At 56.4% G+C, this 22,677-nt stretch overlaps 2 protein-coding genes across 5 annotated transcripts in view; one reads left to right on the forward strand and one right to left on the reverse strand.

The window, feature by feature from the left end:
* The window catches only part of GAB2 (GRB2 associated binding protein 2), a 178,048-nt gene extending 160,795 nt beyond the window's left edge, over positions 1-17,253 (forward strand). For both annotated transcript variants that reach the window (XM_069564916.1, XM_069564917.1), the window contains exons 4-10: positions 5,362-5,954; positions 6,928-7,022; positions 8,024-8,288; positions 9,987-10,077; positions 10,328-10,430; positions 12,561-12,686; positions 13,474-17,253. In XM_069564916.1, the coding sequence (XP_069421017.1) occupies positions 5,362-5,954; positions 6,928-7,022; positions 8,024-8,288; positions 9,987-10,077; positions 10,328-10,430; positions 12,561-12,686; positions 13,474-13,617 (1,417 nt within the window). In that variant the 3' untranslated portion in view covers positions 13,618-17,253. The remainder of the gene's footprint in view (positions 1-5,361; positions 5,955-6,927; positions 7,023-8,023; positions 8,289-9,986; positions 10,078-10,327; positions 10,431-12,560; positions 12,687-13,473) is intronic.
* A 790-nt stretch (positions 17,254-18,043) lies between these two features.
* The window catches only part of USP35 (ubiquitin specific peptidase 35), a 61,665-nt gene continuing 57,031 nt past the window's right edge, over positions 18,044-22,677 (reverse strand). Inside the window, exons 9-12 of one of the 3 annotated variants that reach the window (XM_069564913.1) lie at positions 22,415-22,521; positions 20,352-21,954; positions 19,478-19,559; positions 18,382-19,180 (exon numbers count right to left, since the gene is read on the reverse strand). In XM_069564913.1, the coding sequence (XP_069421014.1) occupies positions 19,524-19,559; positions 20,352-21,954; positions 22,415-22,521 (1,746 nt within the window). In that variant the 3' untranslated portion in view covers positions 18,382-19,180; positions 19,478-19,523. Of the gene's footprint in view, positions 19,181-19,425; positions 19,560-20,351; positions 21,955-22,414; positions 22,522-22,677 lie in introns of those variants that run through there. The other 2 variants (XM_069564911.1, XM_069564912.1) reach the window with 2 other exon arrangements.

Consider the following 22,677-nt stretch of genomic DNA (forward strand, 5'->3'; position numbering starts at 1 on the left):
GTAAATATGCCTGATTGATTACTGTACTGAAATCATATTTACTGAGGCTAATAATACTAGCCTTCTCTCTGTCCCTTTTATATTTATGAGGGATCCTGATAAACAGCTACAAGAAATTAAGCATCCTAGAGATAAAACCATAAATTTTTTATTACTCTTACTACACTACTAGCCACTAATGTTTCTTTAAGTACTGGATAATATGTATTCTGGTTAAAATGACTTCAGTTCTAAAAATCCAGCTCTTCCACTGAGCTAAAATAAGTAATAATTCAAAATAGTAACTGTTGCCAATAGAAGGAGTTTTGAACTGATGTTGTCAAAGCAAGCAGAATCATTTTTGTTTTTGGAAACAATTTAGTTTCACTAGATTTATTTTTATCCTCTAGTATTTGGGACCTCGGGGCTTCCCTGGTAGCTCAGACAACAAAGAATCTGCCTGCAATGTGGGAGACCTGGGTTCGACCCCTGGGTTGGGAAGATCCCCTGAAGGAGGGCATGGCAACCCACTCCAGTATTCTTGCCTAGAGAATCCCATGGACAGAGGAGCCTGGCGGACTGCAGTTCATAGGGTCACAAAGAGTTGGACACAACTGAACTGATTTAACACACACATACACACACACTTAGGACCTCATTCTAGATTCTAGCGAGTATTAACCAATCTCTATCTTAAGGCTGTTAAACCTGTAACAAGTCATGTGATGTAGTAAGTCACACGTCCTGGAAAGCCATAATTCTGGTAAGAGTTGAGGGAAGCAAAATTTCAAGGGATGAAATTCCAAAATGGAAGTCACTGACCCTGTAGCACTCTTCTACAGAAAGATGGTGGGTAAAAAGCAAAATCAGAAATGTCGATGGAGAATTTAACTGGTGATGAATCGTTAGTGGCTGTGATTAACCAAAGACAGAATATACAGCTTTTACATTGTTAGTTTCACATATACAGCTTTTCTCTGTAACTGCAGAGAGAAGGCAAGCTCAATATTGCAGGCAGAAAAGTTTGAGATACAAAGACCACCTTACCTCTTAGAGATTGTGACACAGAATTTTCTGAGCTTTCTTCCCTCACTGGAAGGATCCATTTGGAATGAGTCAGATGCAGAATGATGGTCCAAATGACCTTTCAAGATTGCCAGTGCCAGGGACAGAACCCTAAAATGGTGGCTAATTTACTTACAAGGGTTTACAAGATTTCCTTAAATGGGAACACAGTCATCACTGACTCAGTGGACATGAACTTGAGCAAACTCCAAGAGATAGTGGCGGACAGAGAAGCCTGGCATGCTGTAGTCCATGGGGTCGCAAAGAGTTAGGCATGACTTGACCAACTTACCGACTGAACAAGAAGAAGCTGTAAAAGAAAATCAAACCGGGTCTTTCATCGTTAATGCACTTGGTATCTCACAGAGTGGAAACGGGTGAAATTGTATGTTCCATAATGTGTGAAAACGTGTAAAAAAAAAGTGCAAAATAAAGTGGCTGGGAAAACCTGGGAGAGCATTTCTAAAAGCTGAGGGAGAAATTTGGAGCTGATTTCAGACCAAGGTGGCGGGATAGCCCCACCCACCAGCAGCCTCTAGAGCAGCGGGGGCCAGCAATGGAAAGGGAAGCTGCTGGAGCAGGGGAATATTTTCTGGCAAACGTCCCTCTGTCCCCAGGGAGCTCCCCTGTACACCTGTGATCGAGTATCTTCTTGCACCATCTCTGCCATTTACTGTTTTTCTCTTCTGAGGCATGAGGGTAATACCTGCACTGCATCCGAGTGCATACCTTTGGGCAAGTTTGTTTCCCTCGTTCAGCTCCTCTGACCCGATTCTTGCAGTGATGACCAGCCCCCTCAGCAGGCATGGGTGTCATCTACCACATGCCAGGGGCTGTGCCTGGGGATGATGGGATGTGGTACCCTGCCTTCTGGGAACACAGGGCCAGACAGAAGCAGAAGGACCAAGACCCAAATAACTGTCCCACAAGACACGGGTGAGGTGAGTGTGTGCAGGGAACACGAAGTGTGCTGTGGGAGCAAAGTGGGAAGAGTGAGTGAAGCCACGAGGTAAGTCTGAGGGACTGAAGCACCTCTGTGGAGCAGGAAGGCTTCTTTGGCATTTTGTCAGATTGTGATGTATCAAGGAGACGTTCCAGAAAAAGGTAGATAATGCAAGCCCAGGCCAGGAGCTCAGGGATGAGTGAGCAGTTCTGTAACCGGAGAGGGGACACCAGGGCAGCAGGAGGCTGGGACAGGGGTTCCCATGTTCTGAAGAGAAAAGAGTTTCCATCTGCTGCTCCTAAGGGTTCAGGCCAAGCTCGGGGAAAGTGGATGGCAGCACCAAGGCTTTTCTTTACCTGTGTGTCTGTTTATAAGTTCATTTGCTTGTTCATTCAGCAAACACATATTCACCATTCACTATGTGACATGCGCTAATCTGGGTGCTGATGAGAGGGAAATGAATAAGACACTGTTTCTTTCCTCAAGGAAATCAGCCTGGTGGAGGAAATAAGCAACTGGTGTGTAACACAGGTAGCAGTCGCTACCTGCTCTGAGAGGGAGCAAGTGATTGTGCTGGGAGGTGAGGAATGCGAGAACCAGCTTCAAAAGAGGTGCTGCTGGAGCTGAGTTTGAGCTGCCAGATGGGAGAGGGGGACTTCCAGAGACACGAACACGGCACAGAGGCCTGGCTGCCTGGGGTCTTCTCGGAACCCTGGAGAGCCAACTGTGTAGATCCCAGCCTGAGGAGGGCAGCTGGGGAGAAGAGGTTGGGCGGGTAAAGTGGAGCTGGGATATGCCATCACCCTAAAGACACTGAGACAGCACTGAGAATTGTTAAGCTGGGAAGTTAGGAAAGGAAGCGTGAGAGGGATGAAAAGAGGCCCAGAGAGCCGGGCAGATGATTCTGGAGGCTAGTTAGCTACCAACCCTTTTGTTAAACGCAGAAGACAACCAGGGGGACCTGAACTGGGGTGGAGTCAATAGGATCTGATGTGCTTATGGAGTGAGAAGTGAAAAAGGTTCTTCCCGGGCTTTGGCTTGAGTGGCTTGGTTTCTTTCCCCAAACCGGAGAGTCAGGAGAGAGATGATGAGCTCACGGCTGAGTGTGTTGAAGGCCACTGCAGGCTCCCTGAGATGCTCTCTACACCCCTCAGCACCCTAGACTCTCAAGGACTCCTGTTCTCCTCAGCCCAGGACTGGCCCTCCACTGTCATCCCTCAACCCCACCTCCTAAGGCTCCTGCTCTAGCCTGAACAGCTTGTGGTTCTTGAACTTGCCAGATGGCATTCTACTGCTCTGCCTCTAAGGGAACACCTTTTCCCTTCTCTTGCTTTTGCCTGGCCAGTTGCCAGTCAGTCCAGGGTGACATCGCTGAAGAAGCCTCCCTGACACTCTGCACCACCACCACCACCGGGGACGGTTGCTCTGAATGTGTCAACAGCCGCATAGTCACAGGCCTGACTAAGGCTTGCAGGCTTGTCACCTCCTCTACCACGGTGCCCCCTCCCCCAGGGCAGGAGGCTTCTCTGTATCCATTGGGCCTGGCCCAGATGGAAAGTGAGATGTCAGGAAAGGTTTTTTTCAATGGACAGATCCAGATGGGAGCATCCGCCAGAGTTGGAAGCTCCAAAAGACACAGTGAAAGGCATCAAAGACAGATGTGAGCCCCTCATGTCCACCACTGGCTCCCCAGTCTCGGACCCGGCCCTCCAGGATCTGAAGGCTGGATGTTCAGTGCTCTAGGCCAGGGATGCTGGCTTGCTTACGTGTGTGAAATGGAACAGAAAGGGGGAGAGTACGGAGGCCCAGGGACGAGGGTTGTGAACGGTGTGGCAATGTCAGTCCCAGCCGTCACGGATGCAGGTTAACTAACAAAGAGAGCCTGGCCTCGACACCTGTTTCCCTTCCGCTTTCTAAGCTGATGGGCCTTAATATCTATCACCATCTGGTGGCCACATCCACAAATAACAAGCTCCCCATGAGCTGAGAGAGCTTGTATAAGGCGGGGGCTCCATGGATTGGCCTCAGTGGGTCAAGGGCTACCCATCCCTCTGTTACCCTGCAAATCTGTATGTGTGTGAGATCTGCCTTATTCTGGTGAGAAGTGCCAGAAGAGATTTTTATCAGATCCTTAAAGAGGCATATAGCCTCCCAAAAGCTGGGAATCACCACTGTACAGGATTATTCTAGAATTCTGATTCCTTTATTTTCCCCAAATGGAATCCTATGAAGAATCATCCTATGAGAAAGAGAAAAGCAGACGTGAATCTCTGCTTGCTCAGAACTTCACCTTCTCATTTCTGGAGGGACCTACGCAGAACAGAACGCAGTGTGGAAGCCATGCTAGTACAGCCAAGGGGTCGTGGCTTTTCAGAATCAGATGGACCTGAAAGGACCCTGGAGGGCCCCCAAGTCCTGCCTTGGGGATGCCCACAGCCTGTAAGACACACACCCCCGCCGGGCCCCACCTTGGGGAAGCCCACAGTGTGTAAAACCCCACAGGTTCTGCCTTGGGGAAGCCCACAGTGTGTAAGACCCCCCAGGTCCCACCTTGGGGAAGCCTTCAGTGTGTAAGACCCCCCCAGGTCCCTCCTTGGGGAAGCCCACGGTATGTATTAGTGGTGGGGATGGAACTCACAAACCCTTCACCCCCAAATCATTTCGTTTTTAATCTTGCCTTGTTTTCCCAAAACCTGAATTTTAAAAAGTAATAATTAAGACCTTTCCTCTCCTGAGCATAGTTCCTAAACTGGAAAACATTTTTCCTATAGTATTTTAGTCTTCTGGAGAGAGATTTTCCCCTCTGAATGCCTCTCAGTGAACACGATGGAAAATAAATCTATAGCTTACATTTGAATACTTCTATTTAACTTAGAACATGTCAGCTGACCTGTTCTACAGTGGGGAGACTGAGACTCGGGTAAAATGACTTGTTTGCTGTTTTCTGATACCAACTTAAGGGTTCTTTCCACTGTCTCACAGCCTTTGTATACACATGCGTATATTCCCTGCCACTTAAAGCGGTGAACACATGGCTGATGCAAGTAGTTTGTTGATGTCTGAGGAGGTAAGACCAACCTCTGCTCATCACAGCCATGTGGGGGTAGGGGACGGGACAAAGGCTAACACTGAACACATACTTTCTAGATGCACCAGAGTCCAATTTCTAAACAAGCTGCAAAGTTATTATTTTAATCCCCATTCTTGCAGATGCATTTACTGAAACTCCGAGAGAAGATATACTGTGTCCAGATAAGCCTCAGGCCTCCAGCCTCCTCAGCTTGTGTTTGTTCCCCACCACGTCACTGCAGCGGGATGTGGACACTCCTGCCAGCCTCCTCTAACCCCTGCGTCCCCCTCTTTCTGTCTCTTAGGAGTGCAAGCTTCTCTCAGGGCACCAGGGCCTCGTTCCTCATGAGGAGCGACACAGCTGTGCAGAAACTTGCCCAGGGCAACGGGCACTGTGTCAACGGGGTTGGCGGTCAAGTCCACGGCTTCTACAGCCTCCCGAAGCCAAGCCGGCACAACGCAGAGTTCAGAGACAGTGCCTACGACCTCCCCCGGAGCCTGGCTGCCCACGGCCACACCAAGGGCAGCCTCACCGGCTCCGAAACAGATAACGAGGACGTGTATACCTTCAAGACGCCCAGCAGCACCCTGTGCCGGGAGTTTGGGGACCTCCTGGTGGACAACGTGGACGTTCCGGCCACCCCGCTCTCGGCCTACCAGATCCCTAGGACGTTCACGCTGGACAAGAACCACAACGCCATGGCAGTGGCCACGCCTGGGGACTCGGCCATAGCTCCCCCGCCCCGGCCCCCCAAGCCAAGTCAGGCAGACACACCTCGGTGGGGCAGCCCTCAGCAGAGACCTCCCACCGGGGAAGGCAGCAGATCGGTCTCTGCCGCCGCCACCATCCCCAGGCGTAACACCCTCCCAGCCATGGACAACAGCCGGCTTCACCGAGGTCAGTGTGAGCCCTGGCTGCACCCAGAGCAGGTGGGAGGAAGGGAGGGGGCACAGGGGACTCAGCATTGTACGAGTTCTCAGTCATCCAGGCCACAGGGGCTTAAGGCCCACCTAGGTCAGGGATGCTCACAGGTTTAGGCATCTTCTCACCCCAGACCTTTCCTAGTTGGGCCCCCAACCCTGGAGGCTATTAGTGAACACCACAGTGGCAAGAGTTTAGCAGATCCTGCCTGAGAGAAGTTACTGTTTCACTAAGGAAAGAGAACATTCTTGGTTAACCACATTACAATGTATTAGGGGTTTAGAGGTCTGGATCATAGTCTTTTACTCATTTATAAATCAAATGAAAGATTTCAAAAATAAATTTAGAAGACTAGTCCAAACTGGAGCCAAGCCTTTGTGGACCAACAGGCTATTAAAATTAAATCTACAAAATATTTTCTAAGCCACATTTGCATCTCTGGTTAAAGTCTGAACATCTATTTGAAGTATTTAAATTCTACTGTCGCTTATTTCCCACTGAGAGTATTCCAACTCTGCATGTAACCTCCTCCGTTTGATGCAAAAGTAGAATAATATTAATCTCTTTCATTTTGTGTCTTGCTAATAAGCCTGTAGCTGGGCTTCCTTGCCAGTGCAGGAGACATGTGTTCGATCCCTGGGTCGGGAGGATCCCCTGGGGAAGGAAATGGCAGCCCACTCCACTATTCTTGCCTGGGAAATCCCATGGACAGAGGAGCCTGGTGGGCTACAGTCCATAGAGTTGGACACTACTTAGCGACTGAACAACACTGGAGGAATTTGTGAGTTGAGGGGTGATGTGGTAGAAGCAATACCTTGTCTTAGGAATTGAGAGCGGTATCTCCTGGAGTAGCAGTTACGATCCTGAGCAACACTGGGGAGGGTGTGGGAAAGTGTCAGCACAGGGACCAACTCTTGAGTTCTCAGGGGTCTTCCTTCCTCTGCCGTAGCTTCCTCCTGCGAGTCCTACGACTACCCGCAGCGTGGTGGAGACAGTGCCGGCCGGTCTGCCGAGTCCATGAGCGATGCAGTCAGTGCTTTCCTGGTGAGTGGGGTTTAATCAGGGGGTCCTTACGGCAGCTCAGGTGGATCAAAGCTCAGGCCCACGGAACTGAAACCACAGCCTGGGCGTCTGCCTCCTAGGAGCCTGCCTCACTTCCTCGTTCAGAACCCCTGGATTGAGTGTTTGGAAAGATGCACGTATCCTGGTCTGGAAGAAATGTGTGTACTTAGGTGCCCCAGACAAGAAGGCTCATCACCAAGGGTGAGCAGGGAGGGTCTAGAATGCAGGGAATGCAGGCGCTGGAATGTGGCTGTCCGGCAGCACCCTAACCATGAGGTCCCACCGGGATGAGACCCCAGGCAGGGGTGGCGCTCAGTCGGGCTCAGCAACAGAAGGATGGTGTCAGAGCGGCGTCCCAGGCCGCCTTCAGGAGGGGGTTGATGACAGCCCTGCTGGGTGTCGGGCCCAGCTACGCCGACAAGGGCCTGCCTTCAGCCTCCCTGGGAAGATCATACACAAAAGCAGCTTAGGCGTATATGCGTCCAGCAGACAGGGCAGGAGGTAGAGGAAGGCTGTGGCCAGGGTGGTGGCCCCACTGCAGCCTGGTGGCCACACTGAAAGCTGCCCTGGGGAAGCATGCCCACCCAGGCCTCGCCTGCCAGCGCCGAGGCCCCCCTGAGTCTCCTTGCCCTGCCCGGGGCCTGAGCCGCTGACCTGCAGTGATGAGGGTGGACCTGAGGAGGGGGGCGGGTCCTGAACAAAACCTGTGACCCAGGGCCTGTGCTGTCCTCTGATGTGGTCAGGCAGCCAGAAAGCCTTGTGGATGTTTTATACAAGGTTTATCACAAATTATAAGCAAGCTCCAAGGGACTGTGGAAGCTAGAGGAGACCCACAGGCTTCGTCTCTTCCTGTCTACCCCCTGCTCTCTTACCTGGTCTTCCCAGCATCTGCCTTAGAGCCTCACAGTGCACCCAGCTCCATCTTCTCTTGCCCCCTCTTGCTTCCTCTCCCTGGTTACAGCAGTATTTCTCTCCACTCCTAGCCAGCGAAAGCAGTCGTGGGACGATCAGACAGCACCAATTCCGAGGACAACTACGTGCCCATGAACCCAGGCTCCTCCACCCTGCTGGCTTTGGAGCGAGCTGGTGATAACTCCCAGAGTGTCTACATCCCCATGAGCCCGGGGCCACACCACTTTGACCCGCTCGGCTACCCCTCCTCAGCCCTCTCTCTGCACCGAGGCTCCAGCAGAGGGAGTGAGATCCAGCCACCCCCTGTCAACCGCAACCTCAAACCTGACCGGAAGGGTAAGTCCACAGTTCCCCCAGCCCAGCTCTGGACACTCTTCAGGGACTGTGCGTTCATTTAGGGATCCCGTGGATCCTAAACTTGCCTTGCAAGGAAGTAACAGCCTCTGGAGCCTAAACCACCCCAAATACACACACACACGTGTGCGCACACACACATTACACACTCTCTCTCCAAATTCATCCCAATAGGGACTGGCTACCAGAATGCAGAAGTGCAGGGATCTAAAGGATGGATTCAGGTTGCAGCCCTTCCACCTGCTAACATGTGATTGTAAACGAATCCTTCTCTGTCCCTGTGCCTCGCTTCTCATCTGTGAAGTGGGAAGTATAAAACATCTGAGTCAGTTCCAATGAGGTGGATGAAGCTGGAGTCTATTCTACAGAGTGAAATAAGTCAGAAAGAAAAACACCAATACAGTATATTAATGCATATATATGGAATTTAGAAAGATGGTAATGATGACCGTATATGCAAGACAGCAAAAGAGACACAGATGTAAAGAACAGACTTTGGGACTCTGTGCGAGAAGACTAGGGCAGGATGATTTGAGAGAACAGCATTGAGACATGTATATTACCATGTAAAATGGATGACCAGTGCAAGTTTGATGCACGAGAAAGGGCACTCAAAGGCAGTGCAGTGGGATGACCCTGAGGGATGGGGTGGGGAGGGAGGTGGGAGGAGGGTGCGGGACAGGCGGGACACACGTATACCCGTGGCTGATTCATGTCAATGTATGGCCAAAACCACTACAGTATTGTAAAGTAATTAGCCTCCAATTAAAATACATAAATTAATTTTTTAAAAACATGCCTATTAGAGACATTGAAGGGCATAGATAATATATCTTACTATGCTTCATAGTGTATGAAGTGCAACTCAAGGATAAGAGATTTTTATTAGCTCTAGGGCTGAAAAAAGTAGAACTGACAAGAGTATTCCATTAAAAGATACACTCTGCTATAAAAGGAAGGACTGAGCTCTCAAACCGGGTAGATGTGCTTCCTAGGTGTGTGACTGAGGAAATCATGTGACTTCTCTGAGCCTCTGGTCGTCATATCTGTGAAGTGGGGATGGTCATGCCTACTTCCCGGGTTTGTTCAGAAGTAAAGCATCTAAGACATTGGTTCATTTAGACCAGGAAGAAGAACTGCAGTTCAGGTTCTAGGTCTGCCTCGACCTCATTCTGCAGGCCTGCATCAGGGGCAGGGACTCAAGGGGGGAAGCAGAGTCAGTGGGCAGACAGAAGCCCCCTTGGGTCTGGTCAGCAGAGAATGCAGAGCTCAGCGTTTGAATCGGAGCCTTCAGGGCCTTGTGACATTCACCTTCTTCCGTAGAAGGCTCCACGGTCCTGGCCCAGATGTGGCGGGGGGCTCACAGTGGCCTTCTCCATGATGTTTCAGATATCATCTCTTATTTTCATTCTCAGTCACAAATGTTGTCCCAGCCCATGTGCCCATTTTAGATCTGAAAGTATGGCTGCTGTCAGAACAGTGTGAGGAATAGAGAATTTGGTATCCGAAGACATGACTTCACGAGCAGAGATCATATAACCTCATATAGCCTGGGCCTCCCCATGTATAACTGGGATGAGTAGGAAGGATTTTATACGCACTTGTGTGCTACGTGTAAGGGTCTGTATGTGTGGCCTTATCATCACTGGCTAATGCATCGACCTTCTGTCCCTGCTGCAGCAAAGCCAACACCACTTGACCTGAGAAACAACACCGTCATCGACGAGCTCCCCTTCAAGTCCCCCGTCACCAGGTCTTGGTCCAGGGCCATGTGAGTGTCTGTGGACGCGAGAGCTTGGAACGGGGCAGTGGGTTGGTGAGTGGAACAGGTCACCACGTTCCTGATGCTACTGGTAGCTCAGGGCTTGGCTGCCTCTTCTGTGATGAAGGGAAGACAGTCCCCTCTCCATATCAGATCTTAGTCTGATAATGGAGGCCAGAGGTCTCCGGAGGTGTAGGGTCCAGGGCCTGGCAGGAGGCCAGCCTTCCCAGGGTTTACTCCCTGTCTTCCCCCCCAACAGCCACTCCTTCAGCCCCAGCTCCGCCCAGTACTGCCGCCCCATCTCCACACAGAGCATCACCAGCACCGACTCTGGAGACAGTGAAGAGAACTACGTCCCTATGGTGAGTCCTCTGGGGACCCCTGGAGCCCACCTAGCGCTTCCTCACTTCCCAGCTCGCCCCGGCCCCAGGGCACTGTGCTGCTACTCGTCTGTCTGGAGCACATACGTGTCAGTTACTGTGGAGTCACCATCAGGGGCAAGGAAGACACAGTCCCTGCCCTCAGGGAGGAGAGGAGGCCTGCCTCTCTCACGACTGTGACCCAGGCAGTGCGGTCAGTGCCCTGGAGAGGCAGTGTTATGGGGGCGCACCCACAGAATGGGCGATCACAGCAGGGTGCGCAAACAGGGGCCCTTGGGCAGAGGTGGCCGTGTGGATGGGGACATGGAGAGTCACGGTCATTAACTCTGGCTGAAGGTGGGGGCGGCCAGTGGGGAGGCTGGACTAGAAGTCAGACCACGAAGGACCCCAAATGCTATCTCTGGAAGCCTGCACTCGTCCCCTGGGGGCCACACGAGGGTCCACAGGCCAGGCGGTTAGACGGTGTTTCAGAATCGTCATCAGGGGCACCTGCAGGGAAAAACTGGGGCAGCTTCCCAAGTTAACCCCCTTGTTCCATCCTGTTAAAACTTTTCAGAAGCAAAAGGTCTCCTCATTTCCTCATCCCATTGTCCCCATGACTGGGAGGAGGCATGGGAGTATGAGCGTCCATTGAGTGTCTGCCCCGCGGCAGGAAAGCGCACATGTTGGGGGAGCCTCACAGAGTGGGCCACAGGGATTCCCCAGGGTGCAGCTGCACAGACATGTGAGAGACACATAGACACATGGACATGTGAGAGACACACGGACATGTGACAGACACACAGACACACAGACATGGACATGTGATAGACACATGGACATGTGAGAGACACATAGACATGTGAGAGACACAAGAGATGTGAGAGACACATAGACACATAGACGTGAGAGACACAGACTTGTGAGAGATAGAGACACATGGATATGGGAGAGACACATAGACACGGACATGTGAGAGACACAGAGATGTGAGAGACACAGACATGTGAGAGACAGACACACAGACGAGAGACACACGGACATGTGAGAGACACAGACACACAGACGTGAGAGACATGGACATGTGAGAGACACGACACAGACATGTGAGAGACACATAGACATGTGAGAGACACAGACAGACATGTGAAAGACACATGGACATATGAGAGACAGACACATGGACATGTGAGAGACACATAGACACAGACGTGAGAGACACAAGAGATGTGAGAGACACATAGACATGTGAGAGAGACATAGACGTGAGAGACACAGACATGTGAGAGATACACATGGACATGTGAGAGACACATGGACACAGACATGTGAGAGACACATAGACACATGGACATGTGAGAGACACATGGATATGTGAGAGACAGAGACACACAGACATGTGAGAGACACACAGACATGTGAGAGAGACACAGTGAGAGCGTGAATCCACCCGTCAAGTGAAGGAACCGAAGCGCAGCACAGGACTGTCGCCTTTCTCGTGAGAAGGCGTCCTCAGGAGAGAGCCAGACAAGCTGGCCTCGGCGCCTGGGGAGACTGGCCCTGCAGCGGGTCATCCGAGAGCTGCTGGGGGACCAGGGCTTCGCACTGCCTGCTGACAAGGGCCCTCTCTAGTGACCCCTGAGGAGCCGGGACAGGCTGGGGGCCAGGCTGCTGCGGGGTGACTGCCCCGCTCCAGGCCGTGGTGGGAGCCCCAGAGAAGCAGGGCTGGTCCGGCACACAGGGAGCACGGCTCCCTTCTGAGGGCAGCGAGCAAGGGCCGGTCTGGGAGGCAGGGAGGGTGAGGCCCAGCCTGACAGCCTGGGCAGGAGGCGGCGCGGCACAGCGAGGGCAGCCCAGGCTGGAACGTCTCCCTGCCCACCAGCTGTGCAGCCATGGGCAAGTTGCTTTAACTTCTCTGAACCAGTTTTATATTCATTGTAAAAATAATAATAAGAGAAGTAATAACGCCTACAGGATTGCTGTGAGGGTCTAAACAGGAACACGGGCTGTCCCCGGCAGAGAGCAGGCCTGCGCTGAGCTAGCTGCTCTCACTCCCAGAGGTGTGTTTTTCCCCCAGTGGTGGGTTAGTTTACTTCTGAAGTTATTAACAGTTTTTCCCCTCCTTTGTGATAGCAAAACCCCGTGTCTGCATCTCCCGTTCCCAGCGGCACCAACAGCCCAGCGCCCAAGAAGAGCACTGGCAGTGTGGATTATCTGGCCCTGGACTTCCAGCCGAGCTCCCCGAGCCCCCACCGCAAGGTGCCTAGGGTGGGAGTGATGGGGGGTGGTTCTGCCGAGCTCCTGGGGCCCTGGGTGGAGGGGTCCCAGAGGCCAGGGGCCTTGTCCGGCCAGGCTGGGCTGAGATCTGAGTCTCCCGGGGCCCATGTGGCCTCAGCCTCAGCACTCAAGCACCCTGAGCCCACAGGCCCTCCTCCATCCACCTGTCCCTCCCCTCACCGTGCGATTGGACAGATGCGGGCACACATAGTCACAGTCCGCTCAGGGTCACATGTGAACCCGTGACAGAGCTGAGATGTGGGGATCGCGTGTCCCGGTCCTGAGCTCTTTGAGAATGTGCTATCCGGGTGCAGCCTGGGAAAAGCACACCGCCCCCCACCCCCGGAAGCACACTTAGCTGCCCGGTCCAGACAGAAGCTCTGACAGTCCCCCCACCCAGGGTGGCTGTGCGTGCTCACCACGTGCCCCCACAGAGCCCTGCAGCTGGCACTTGGTGGCGCCCGGCCAATTCCTTCTCCTGGACAAGGGGCCACGGGGAGTGGGTGGAGGCCTGGACCCAGGGAAGGGCCTGGGTTCCCTCAGAACTGCAACAGCAAGAGGGTTGGCAGAGGCTGTGGCCTCGAGGAGGAGGAGGGCTGGTGCAGGGTGGAGTTCAGGCTCTACAGGCCACTTTGAGGGGGAAAAAACAGGTTGGAGAGGCAGGTAGAAGCCCGTCTCCTCGCCCCTGACACCACTCGGGAAGAGCCGCCTGTTGCTCCCCGCGTCACGGTAACTCACAGCCCCTTCACCTCCCTGGCCTGTCCTCCAGCCATCCACGTCATCGGTCACTTCCGACGAGAAGGTGGACTACGTTCAGGTGGACAAGGAGAAGACCCAGGCCCTGCAGAACACCATGCAGGAGTGGACAGACGTGCGGCAGTCCTCGGAGCCCTCCAAGGGCGCCAAGCTGTGATGCCCACGCCAGGGAGGGGCCCGGAGGCCACTCTGCAGAGCCGGCCTGGCTGCTCGCCCTTCGCCTCTCCAGCGCGCCCTCCTGCCCACCTCCTCTCTCCTCTGCCACTCTGGCCTTCAAAGCACTTGGCATCAGGGACCCTGACCCCTTCCCCCTGGGAGGCGAGGGCCTGATCGAGGCACTTCCTCTGCCCTCTCCGGGTCCACCTTTGATTTTTATCAGCAATGGCCATCCTACCTTAGTTAGAGCTCTTGCCAAAAAGCATCCTTAAGCGTCCGCCTGCCCTTCAGACCCGAATATCTACCGGACGTGTGGGGGCGGGACCATGGCTCTGAGCCAATTCTGCACCTCACCGTCCGGCCTCCAGCTACTGGGCTCCTCGCCTCGGTCCCAGAAGAGGCCACATCGTCCCGCTGACCAGGCACCCAAGGATCAGCAGGCCAGTGTGGACGCGGACCTCTTCGTCCCTGTCTTCCTTGGCAGAGGCGGGGCGAGGCCACCTAAAGGCGGAGGAGCCGCGGAGGAAGGTCAGAGGCCGTCTTGAGGGACAGAGGAGTTGGAGCCCGAGACACGGAAGGGCAGTGGAGCCCCGCAGGGGTTTCGGGGCAGCCCCCCACTCTCAGGAGTGGGCGATGTGGAAGGAGGGAGAGGCTGGGGACGGCCGGCCACCGAGAACACGGAGTGGGGCTCAGAGCCCAGGAGATGGGGAGACAGACGCTGTGGGGCCGGGCCCCTGGGGCCATGAAGCATCAGGCCGGCTCTGCCGTCCGGGACAGAGCGCCGACCCCGCCGGCCCGGAGGCGCCGCTCTGGACAAGGCTTGCACCGTGCTGGGCGACGGGGTGGGGGCGGGGGTGCCGGCATGGTGAGGAGGGCCGGTGGAGCTGCGGGGGGGTGACACGGGGTGCAGGGTGGGCGTGCGGGGGTGGTAGTACCGAGGGGCCACCCTGGGACAGCATGGGCGGAGGCACCTGGGGGTGCCCGGGACTGGCATGGAGACAGCGCAGCAAATGAGCTTCTGTAAGACTGGGGGCGCGGCGGGGGCGGCTAAGAGTTGGGGTGGGGGCTCTGGGGGCTCTGGGAGGTCCACCCAGCGCACCTGCTGGAGAGAGAGCCCCCGGCAGTGCCGCGGAGACGCAGGCTGAGCAGAGAGGGAGCGGTGACGTCGCTGTCAGGGAGCAGCTGGCCTGGTGGCAGGCAAGGGCAGCTCCCAGGACTGACGGATGGCGGGCGGAACAGAGCCCCGAGGATGTGGCAGGGTGGCCGGTGGCTTGTGCCCTCCGACTGAGGTTTGTGCAGGGCCCAGGAAAGGTTGGGGCCTGGCCTGGTGGACGGTCAGCTCAGGTCACCCCCCATTGCTCTGTGGAGTCCCAGGTGCCCTGTAGGGCTCAGGCCTGGCTACAGAGACAGGAGACGGCAAGGCTGGAAAGGCCCCCAGGTCGGTGTCACCCCCTGCCAGGACAGAAGGGGGGCATCACCCCAGGCTCCTTCTTCCAAGTCTGGGGAGGGAGACTCATGTTATAGTTCTTGGCCAAATTTTTTAAAAGTTTCAGAGGCAACTGGGCAGACCAGATGTTTCATCCTACCCTGGGGAGAACAGGCCTTCTTCCTCCAAAAGAAATGAGTTCTGACCCTGCCTAAGGGAGGTGGCTACTGCTCACCTTTCTGCTCCTGTGAGCGTGTGTACACACGCATTCACGCCCTCGGCAGCCTGAGGCCTGACTGTACTCCGTCCTGGGAGAGAGGGTCTCAACAGGTGAGAACTCCTCCTAGTACTAGTCACATCAACTCAGTTAAGTGATGGCAGCGGCTGCTGTGGCCAGGTCTGGACTGCACACTGAGGACACAGGAGTTAATCAGACTTTGTGTTTGAGAAGGTCACGCTCAATGAGAAGAAAAAGACAAGGACACGTTGGTGATGGCCGTGAGAGACTCAAAGCTGGGGATGTGCGGAGAAGTCAAGGCCGCTTCTCCGGGAGGCTGGTGTGTGGGCAGGAGTGGGGAGGAGTGCAGATCAGGGAATGTGGTTTCTAGGGAAAGCGGGTGCCTGACTTGGCCGGAGGGGAGGAAGGGTCAGATTTTTAGAGGAAGGAGGGTGGGTCTGGGCACCAGTGGAGGAAGATGGAGAGACTTGTGCTTTGGGAACAAGAGACCTTTGGGAGTATGGGCCCAGGCCAGACCCTCAGCAGCAGCAAGGCCTTGGTGTTCGCACAGCTGAAGTGGTGATGGTGGCAGTGGCCTACCCTGGGCAGGGTTTGGTAGGTCACTGCCCAGGCGTGTCCCTTTAGGGCTTTCTGCAGACAGTCTCATACGGCAGGGCTTTGAATGGTACCCCCACCCCCACACAAGAGGCTACAGGTGGGCCCAGGTAGGGATGCGTCAGTTCCCGGTATCACTCCCTATTGATCATCAGGTGCCCTAATGATGTCAGTGTTTTCTGAATGTGCCATAAGGTGAGTGAGACTGATTGGAGTCCCGAGAGATGGAGGTGTTCAAATCTAACCTCCAGGGAGGCCTCCCTCCAGCTCTTGGTTCCTCCAACCCCCAAACCCTTAGGGTGGAGGTGGGAGCAGAGACCAGAGGAAGTACAAGAGGAGCAGAGACTGCTGAAGGCAGAGACGTGGGGCTCAAAAGCCCCAGGTACCAAGTGTCTGACATTCCCGTTGGTGGCTCAGAGTTCGCCTCTGAGTGCGGTGGCCTGGCGCGGACGGAGACCCCGGGAAGCCCTGCATCGGCCAGCAGAGCCCCCTCCTGCCTGGGGCTCCCAGGAGCAGCAGCTGTCCCCTCCCGGTCCAGCTCCCCCGCTCTGCGGGGTCAAAGGCAGGGAGGAGTGCCTGCAGGGAGCTGTGTCTCTTCCCCACCTGGCTGCTCCCTGCTCTGTGACCTGTCTCAAGGGCCAGTTAACCCAGTGCCCTCTCTAGACCTGATTGCAGTAACTTTTACATTCGAAACTGTTCAACTGCATCCCATCCCTAGGACAGAAGCACAACGGTTCTCAGCCTGCCCCGGGGCTAAGGCCCCCAGCGGCGGCCACCCCACCCTGCCCTGCCCATGGCCCTCTGACGGAGCTCTGGAAGCTGGAAGCAGGGCGCAGGGCAGGAGGGAAGTCGGTGTGTCCTTCCCCTCTCCGTCCGTCCGTCCTGCGCACAGCGAGGGTCAGAGGCTGCGCACAGGAGCGCTCAAGCTGCCGCCTTCCAAAACTCAGCTATTCGGGGGGCCAGTGGGCCGCCTGCTGCGGGGCTGGCGTGTATTTGGTGGTGTGTGTTCTTACGTGTTTGTTGGTTACACGTGTCTTGAAATGTAGAATCATTTTCACGGAATCATTGCTTTATCAAGAAGAGAAAATGGGCTAGAAGAAGTCCGCTCTTAGGTTTCTGGCCCTGTTACCATTTAAAATTGACATTTAATTTTTCAAATTGCTGTTGGTGCCTAATCACTTAAGTTATTAATTTATTGTTTTCTTTAAAAAAAAAATTGTAACATGTATTTATCCTGTGAGTAGGTCTGGGGTGGGATGGGAATGCGTTCACAGGCGTCCTGTTTTTGCGGTGGGGACACATGGTACAGGCCTGGAGCTTGCAGGGCCCTTGTTACTGGAGTGGCGGAGCTAGATGACAATAAAGTCCGTGAGAAGCAAGCAGAGAGGCTGCGGCATCTGCCTCGTCCAGGGGGTGGGCAGCGGGCTTCACAGGACACCGGTCCTCGGCCAGACAGTCCGCCCCCATCCCCGGCCACGCCACCTTCCACTCAACAGGAGACGACTGGGGGCCTTTCCTGGCTGTAAGAACAAGTGCAAATCCTCCTCACCTTGGAATCTGTATTCCTGGTGTGTGAAATGGAAGCAATAGCAACCTCTGCCCGCTCATCTTTCTTCAAAGGCGCGCTGGACCACAGAGGTGAGTTCTAAGCATGACTGTTCGGTCTCTGACAGACCTGTCAGCCCACCTGCGCTGGTCCCTGACTCTCAGGGCTCCATGGGCTTTGGGGCCAAAGCTCAGCTCTTCCACTGTAGCCCAGGAAGCCCCCGGCCAGGCAGTCACTGTGCCAGGTTCCCAGATGGGCGGGCCCTGAGGGCTGCAGGCTGCTTTGCTCCTGGCCTGAGCCCACCCACCCAGGTTATCAGGGGTAAGAAAGGAGTGTGGGAGCAGCCGCGAGCTCCAGGCAGCCCGGAGCTGATCGATGAATCCGTCTACAGTGTCCTGTCCGGGCAGCCCCAGCCTGTGCACCCGTCTCTCCAGAGTCAAACCCCACCCCCCATTCCAGGCACATCCCACCAGGCCTCACATTTACACAGCACTTCCGTGCAGGGCACACTCACCTCCCCGGTGCAGCACGCAGGTCAGCAGGGCAAGGGGGTGTCCCTGCCTTCCTGCCCAGAGACCGCGAGAAGCCATGGCTAGAGCGGGAGGAACGACAGCTTTGAAGGCTTCAGAGAACCTCTTTTTATTCCTGTTTGAGACCCTGGTTCTCTCCTCTCCGTTTAGAAAGGGTACAGCAGTGTCAGGGCACAACGCGGGCAGTATCTGCTCCTCACCAGACCGCCCCCACCAGCCCCGGGGACCGTGACCAACAGCTGAGGCGCTGAGCCAGCCAGCGTCCCTCAGGACAGACGTCGTGAGACACACACACACACTTGCAGTAAAATAAGGCCTCTCTCTCATACCCAGAAGGGGGGATCTCAGGCACTGAGGCGGGAGATGGGGCTAAGGGGCTGTCCGTCCCCTCCGCATTGCGGCTGGACACCCTCCGCATTGCGGCTGGACACCCTCCGCATTGCGGCTGGACACCCTCCGCATTGCGGCTCGGTGCTGGCGGGGCTGGGGGGCCTCTCTGACCCCACGCCCGCCCGCTTCCCACCTACGCTCCTCACAAGGGGACAGCGTCAGCACCCACGCACATCGCCTCAGGCCCCTCGGAGAAGCACGATGCGGCCGGAGGGGCGACACGCAGCCCCTTGTTTGTGCTGGGGCTGGGACCCTCCTCGGGTCTGTACTATAGAGAGACAGAATTGTCTGAAAGGAGCTGGAAGGGAACTGCTGCTTGATGGCAAATACGGGGCAGGGGCTGAGGCCCAGAGAGTGTCCATCTCAGCTAATCCAAGCTGACCACAACTCGGGTGCAAGTCTTAAGGGGGCTGATCCCAGCGTCGGGGCCTGAGGGCAGTTTAAGGGACCCGGGTCTCACCTCCGCCTCTGAGTCTCTGTGCCTGCCAGGCTGAGGCTGGCAGCCCCTGCTCCATCGCTTTCGCCCTTGGAAGGGGCTGCCTCCACAGCCTCCCCCAGACCCCACCTGGCCGAGCGCCTCTGCCCGGGACCTGGGCCCCCCACCCCGAGGTCGGCTGTGGCACCCCACAAGTGCGAGCAGGCCAGGGCGGGGGGGTGGATCGAGGGTTCCCATTAGAAGACCAGTCTGTGGAAGTCACCACCGCTGCCACCTGCAGGGCTGCAGCCCCCGGGAGGGCCTTTGTCCTCATCTTTGTCGTCGTCAAAGCCCCTCCGCCAGTGCGGGGACGCGGGGAGTGCGGAGATGTAGGCCGCCCTGCTCCGCGCCTCCTTCTCCTGCTCCTGGAAACACAGATGGGGATGGAGCAGGAGGTTTCAAATGTAGGCTCCGAAGCCACAGTGCTCCCTTCACCACCCACAACCACCCCCCGCCCCCCGTCCCTACCCGCCGCTGCAGCCACCCAGCCCTTCGGAGCTTCACCCCTGTGGAGGGAGCACCTCAGCTTCCCCCCAGGGATACTCCTGCTCAGCCGGAGGATGGGAGGGCTGGACCCACAGCCATCCTGTATCTAGGTTTCGAAACCATTCCTCCTCCCCTCCCAGTATAAACTCCCAGCACCCTGGAGAAAAGGAACTCACTTCCACTGACTAGACTGAACTTCTCCCAGCACCTCACTTCTATTGACTAGACTGAACAGCGGACAGAGGCCTCAGGTGGCACCTGGAGGAGACAGTCCAGAGACTTCAAAGGTCAACTCCTACCCCACCAGGACCTCTCTGCAGGCTTCCTTCCTCTTGAAGCAGGAAGGACAGACTCTGCCAAGGAGAAAGCTCTCCCTCCTGCCGCACTGGGGCCAGCCCTGGAGACCCCTCACCACTGGCCGCAGACCCAGTGTCCCCCACCCAGGTGCCGCTGGCCAGGGTCCAGGTGTGACCACCCCAGCTGTTCACGGCAGCATGCCTCACGCTGCTCGGAGTTCCAGTTGCTAAGTACTTTGATGCCACCCTAGACTCTTAGGAGTGGAGTTGGCACAGTGAGAGGGCAACCCTCCCAAAGGCCTCCCCCACCCGCTCGTATCCACTACTCACTCACAGAGCCCCTCCAGCACACAACAGCTTAATAAAGAAACAGTGGTTCCTAATGTGTGTTGAAAGACCCTGATGCCTGGAAAGATGGAAGGCAGGAGGAGAAGGGGACGACATAGGATGAGATGGCTGGATAGCATCACCGACTCGATGGACATGAGTTTGAGTGAACTCCGGGAGTTGGTGATGGACAGGGAGGCCTGGCGTGCTGCGATTCATGGGGTCGCAAAGAGTCGGACACAGCAACTGAACTGAACTGAATGTGTGTCCCTCTAAAGCAGGAGGTCTGCCTGGCCCACTGATTTTTTCCCCCCCCCAGCACTGAGTGAGGTGAGTGGATCAAAGGAAAAAGGAAGAGACTCTGAGAAAGGAGCAGCCACTTAATCGGAGCCGGTGGGCTGCTGGAAGCCCGTGGGGGTCTGCTCACCTGCAGGAAGAGAATGTTGTCTTTGGAAATGGCTTCCATCAAGTCCTTGTGGAGGGTGGGCTCGGCCCGGGGGCGGGGGGAGCCAGGCTCGGCCTCGGGCCCCTCCTCGGGTCGCTGCCGGTAGAAGAGCACGTAGGCCGTGTCCTTGGGGAAGAAGGAGGTGACGTTGCTGACAGACTCGAAGGAGGAGAAGGACACCCGGGTGTCGTTGAACAGGTACCACTGGTTGTCGGGCTCCGGCCGCTCGGCGGCTCCCGCGGCCGGGGCGGGGCGGGCGGCGCCCTCGCGGGCGTAGCAGTAGTAGTGGCCGCTCTCGGAGGACAGTCCCGAGTGCACCACCACGCTGCACAGGTCATAGGCCTGGCCCCGGCCCCCGGCCAGCGGCAGGCGCAGCAGCAGCGGCACGGACACGTCATCCAGGATCTTGCGGCGCCGCATGGTGCGCAGGTCGAAGGAGAAGCGCAGCAGCGTCAGGATGAGGTAGCGCGGGCCCTGGCTCAGCTCCACCACCTTCTCGGCGTCCTGCAGGGATGCGCACGACTCGCAGTGGTAGCGGTTCTCCGACGTCAGCCTCTCAGGCGACAGGAAGTAGTTGACCAGGTCCAGGACCGAGCGGGAGCCGTCCCCGGAGGCGGCCGCAGCACTCTGGAGGGTCCCTGGGCCCGGGCCGGCCGCCGCCTCCTTCTCCTGGGCCTCCTTCTCTTTCTCCTCCTTCACCTTCTCCTTCACCACCTCCTTCACCTCCTCCTCCTCGTCGTCCTGGGCCGCCCTCTCCTCCTCCATCTCCTTCTCCTCCTCCACCTTCTCCTTCTCTCGCTCCTCCTCCACCTTCTCCTCCTCCTTCTCCTCCTCCTCCTCCACCTTCTCCTCCTCCTCCACCTTCTCCTCCACCTTCTCCTCCACCTTCTCCTTCACCTCCTCCTCCACCTTCTCCTCCTTCACCTCCTCCTCCACCTTCTCCTCCTCCACCTTCTCCTCCTCCTCCACCTTCTCCTTCACCTCCTCCTCCTCCTCCACCTTCTCCTTCACCTCCTCCTCCTCCACCTTCTCCTCCTCCTCCTCCTCCACCTTCTCCTTCACCTTCTCCTCTGCCTCCACCTTCTCCTTCTCCTCCCCCTCCTCCTCTCCCGCCGCCGCCTCCTCCTCTGTGCTCTCCCCCCTCTCCACCTTCTCCTCCTGCCCGCTCTGCCCCCCGAGGCCGTGGGGGCCCAGGCCCTCCATGTCCAGGATGGTGGGGGGGACGCCCCCCGTGATGCAGTGCTTCCTCTGCCGCTGAGGCCCGGCGCTGCCCGGCTCCTGGGCGCCGGCGTCCTCCGCAGGGAGCAGCACTGAGCCCAGGCGGCGGCGGCGGTGGTGGTGATGGTGGTGGTGGCGGCGGCAGCGCTCGGGCGGGGGGAAGGCGAGCGAGAGGTCCGTGAAGGCCTCCTCCCTGGAGGAGACGTTCAGGCAGCGGAGGCAGCATATCCGAGTCACGATCTTGCCCCCGAACATCTTCTCCACCGAGGTGGCGCTCGGGACGGGGGGCTCCTCGGGCGGCGAGGGCGAGCTCGACTGCTTGAGCTTCTGGCAGATCCTCGTCCCGGTCTTCTCCTCTTCGTGCAGCCTGGTGCGGGGAGGAAAGGGCTTTCGTCCACACGCACGGGTCACACATGTTTACACACGTGCAGCAGGCGGCACAGGGGACACACTTGCATGTGTACTAGGTGGCATCCGTGCACGTGTATTCGGGACAAGCACGCACACGACATACTTAACCTTCATAAAGCTCACAAACCTGCCACAAAAAGCTGTGTGCGTGCCCCCAGAGTGCTGATGAGAAAACACACACGTGCACACTCAGGCAAGCACAGCACAGTGTACATACACACACTTACCCTCCCCGGTCATGCTTCACGTCAGCACCTCCAGAACGTCCCCCCACCCGCAGTTCCTGTCCCCATCTTCTCCAAGCCTTCCACGAGCGCCGGGCCACACCCCAGTTTCCAGGAAGAGACAGCACCGCCCAGGGCCACGGGGCTTCCCCCAAGCACCCTCTCCAGATGCAGAGCCCCCGCCTCCCCTACCGATCCAGCAGGTACTTCAGGTACTCCGAGCAGTCCTGCTGGGTGCCGGGGCTGAACCAGGGTGTCCAGGATGCAGACAGGAAGTTCTCTGGAGAAATGGCAGGACGCTGCAACCAAAGCAGGAAACAGACGAGTCAGGAGCTGGGGGGCCACTCACCAACCAGCTCCACAGCGTGCCGTGCCTGAGGGTCGCTCTGGGGAGTCATTGCACCAAACTCCCAGCCTCCCCATTCATTCCCAGCTGTCCGTCCCTGACTTTTTCC

Source organism: Ovis canadensis, chromosome 21 (genome assembly GCF_042477335.2).
Source record: "Ovis canadensis isolate MfBH-ARS-UI-01 breed Bighorn chromosome 21, ARS-UI_OviCan_v2, whole genome shotgun sequence".
In the NCBI taxonomy this organism is placed as follows: Eukaryota; Metazoa; Chordata; class Mammalia; order Artiodactyla; family Bovidae; genus Ovis; species Ovis canadensis.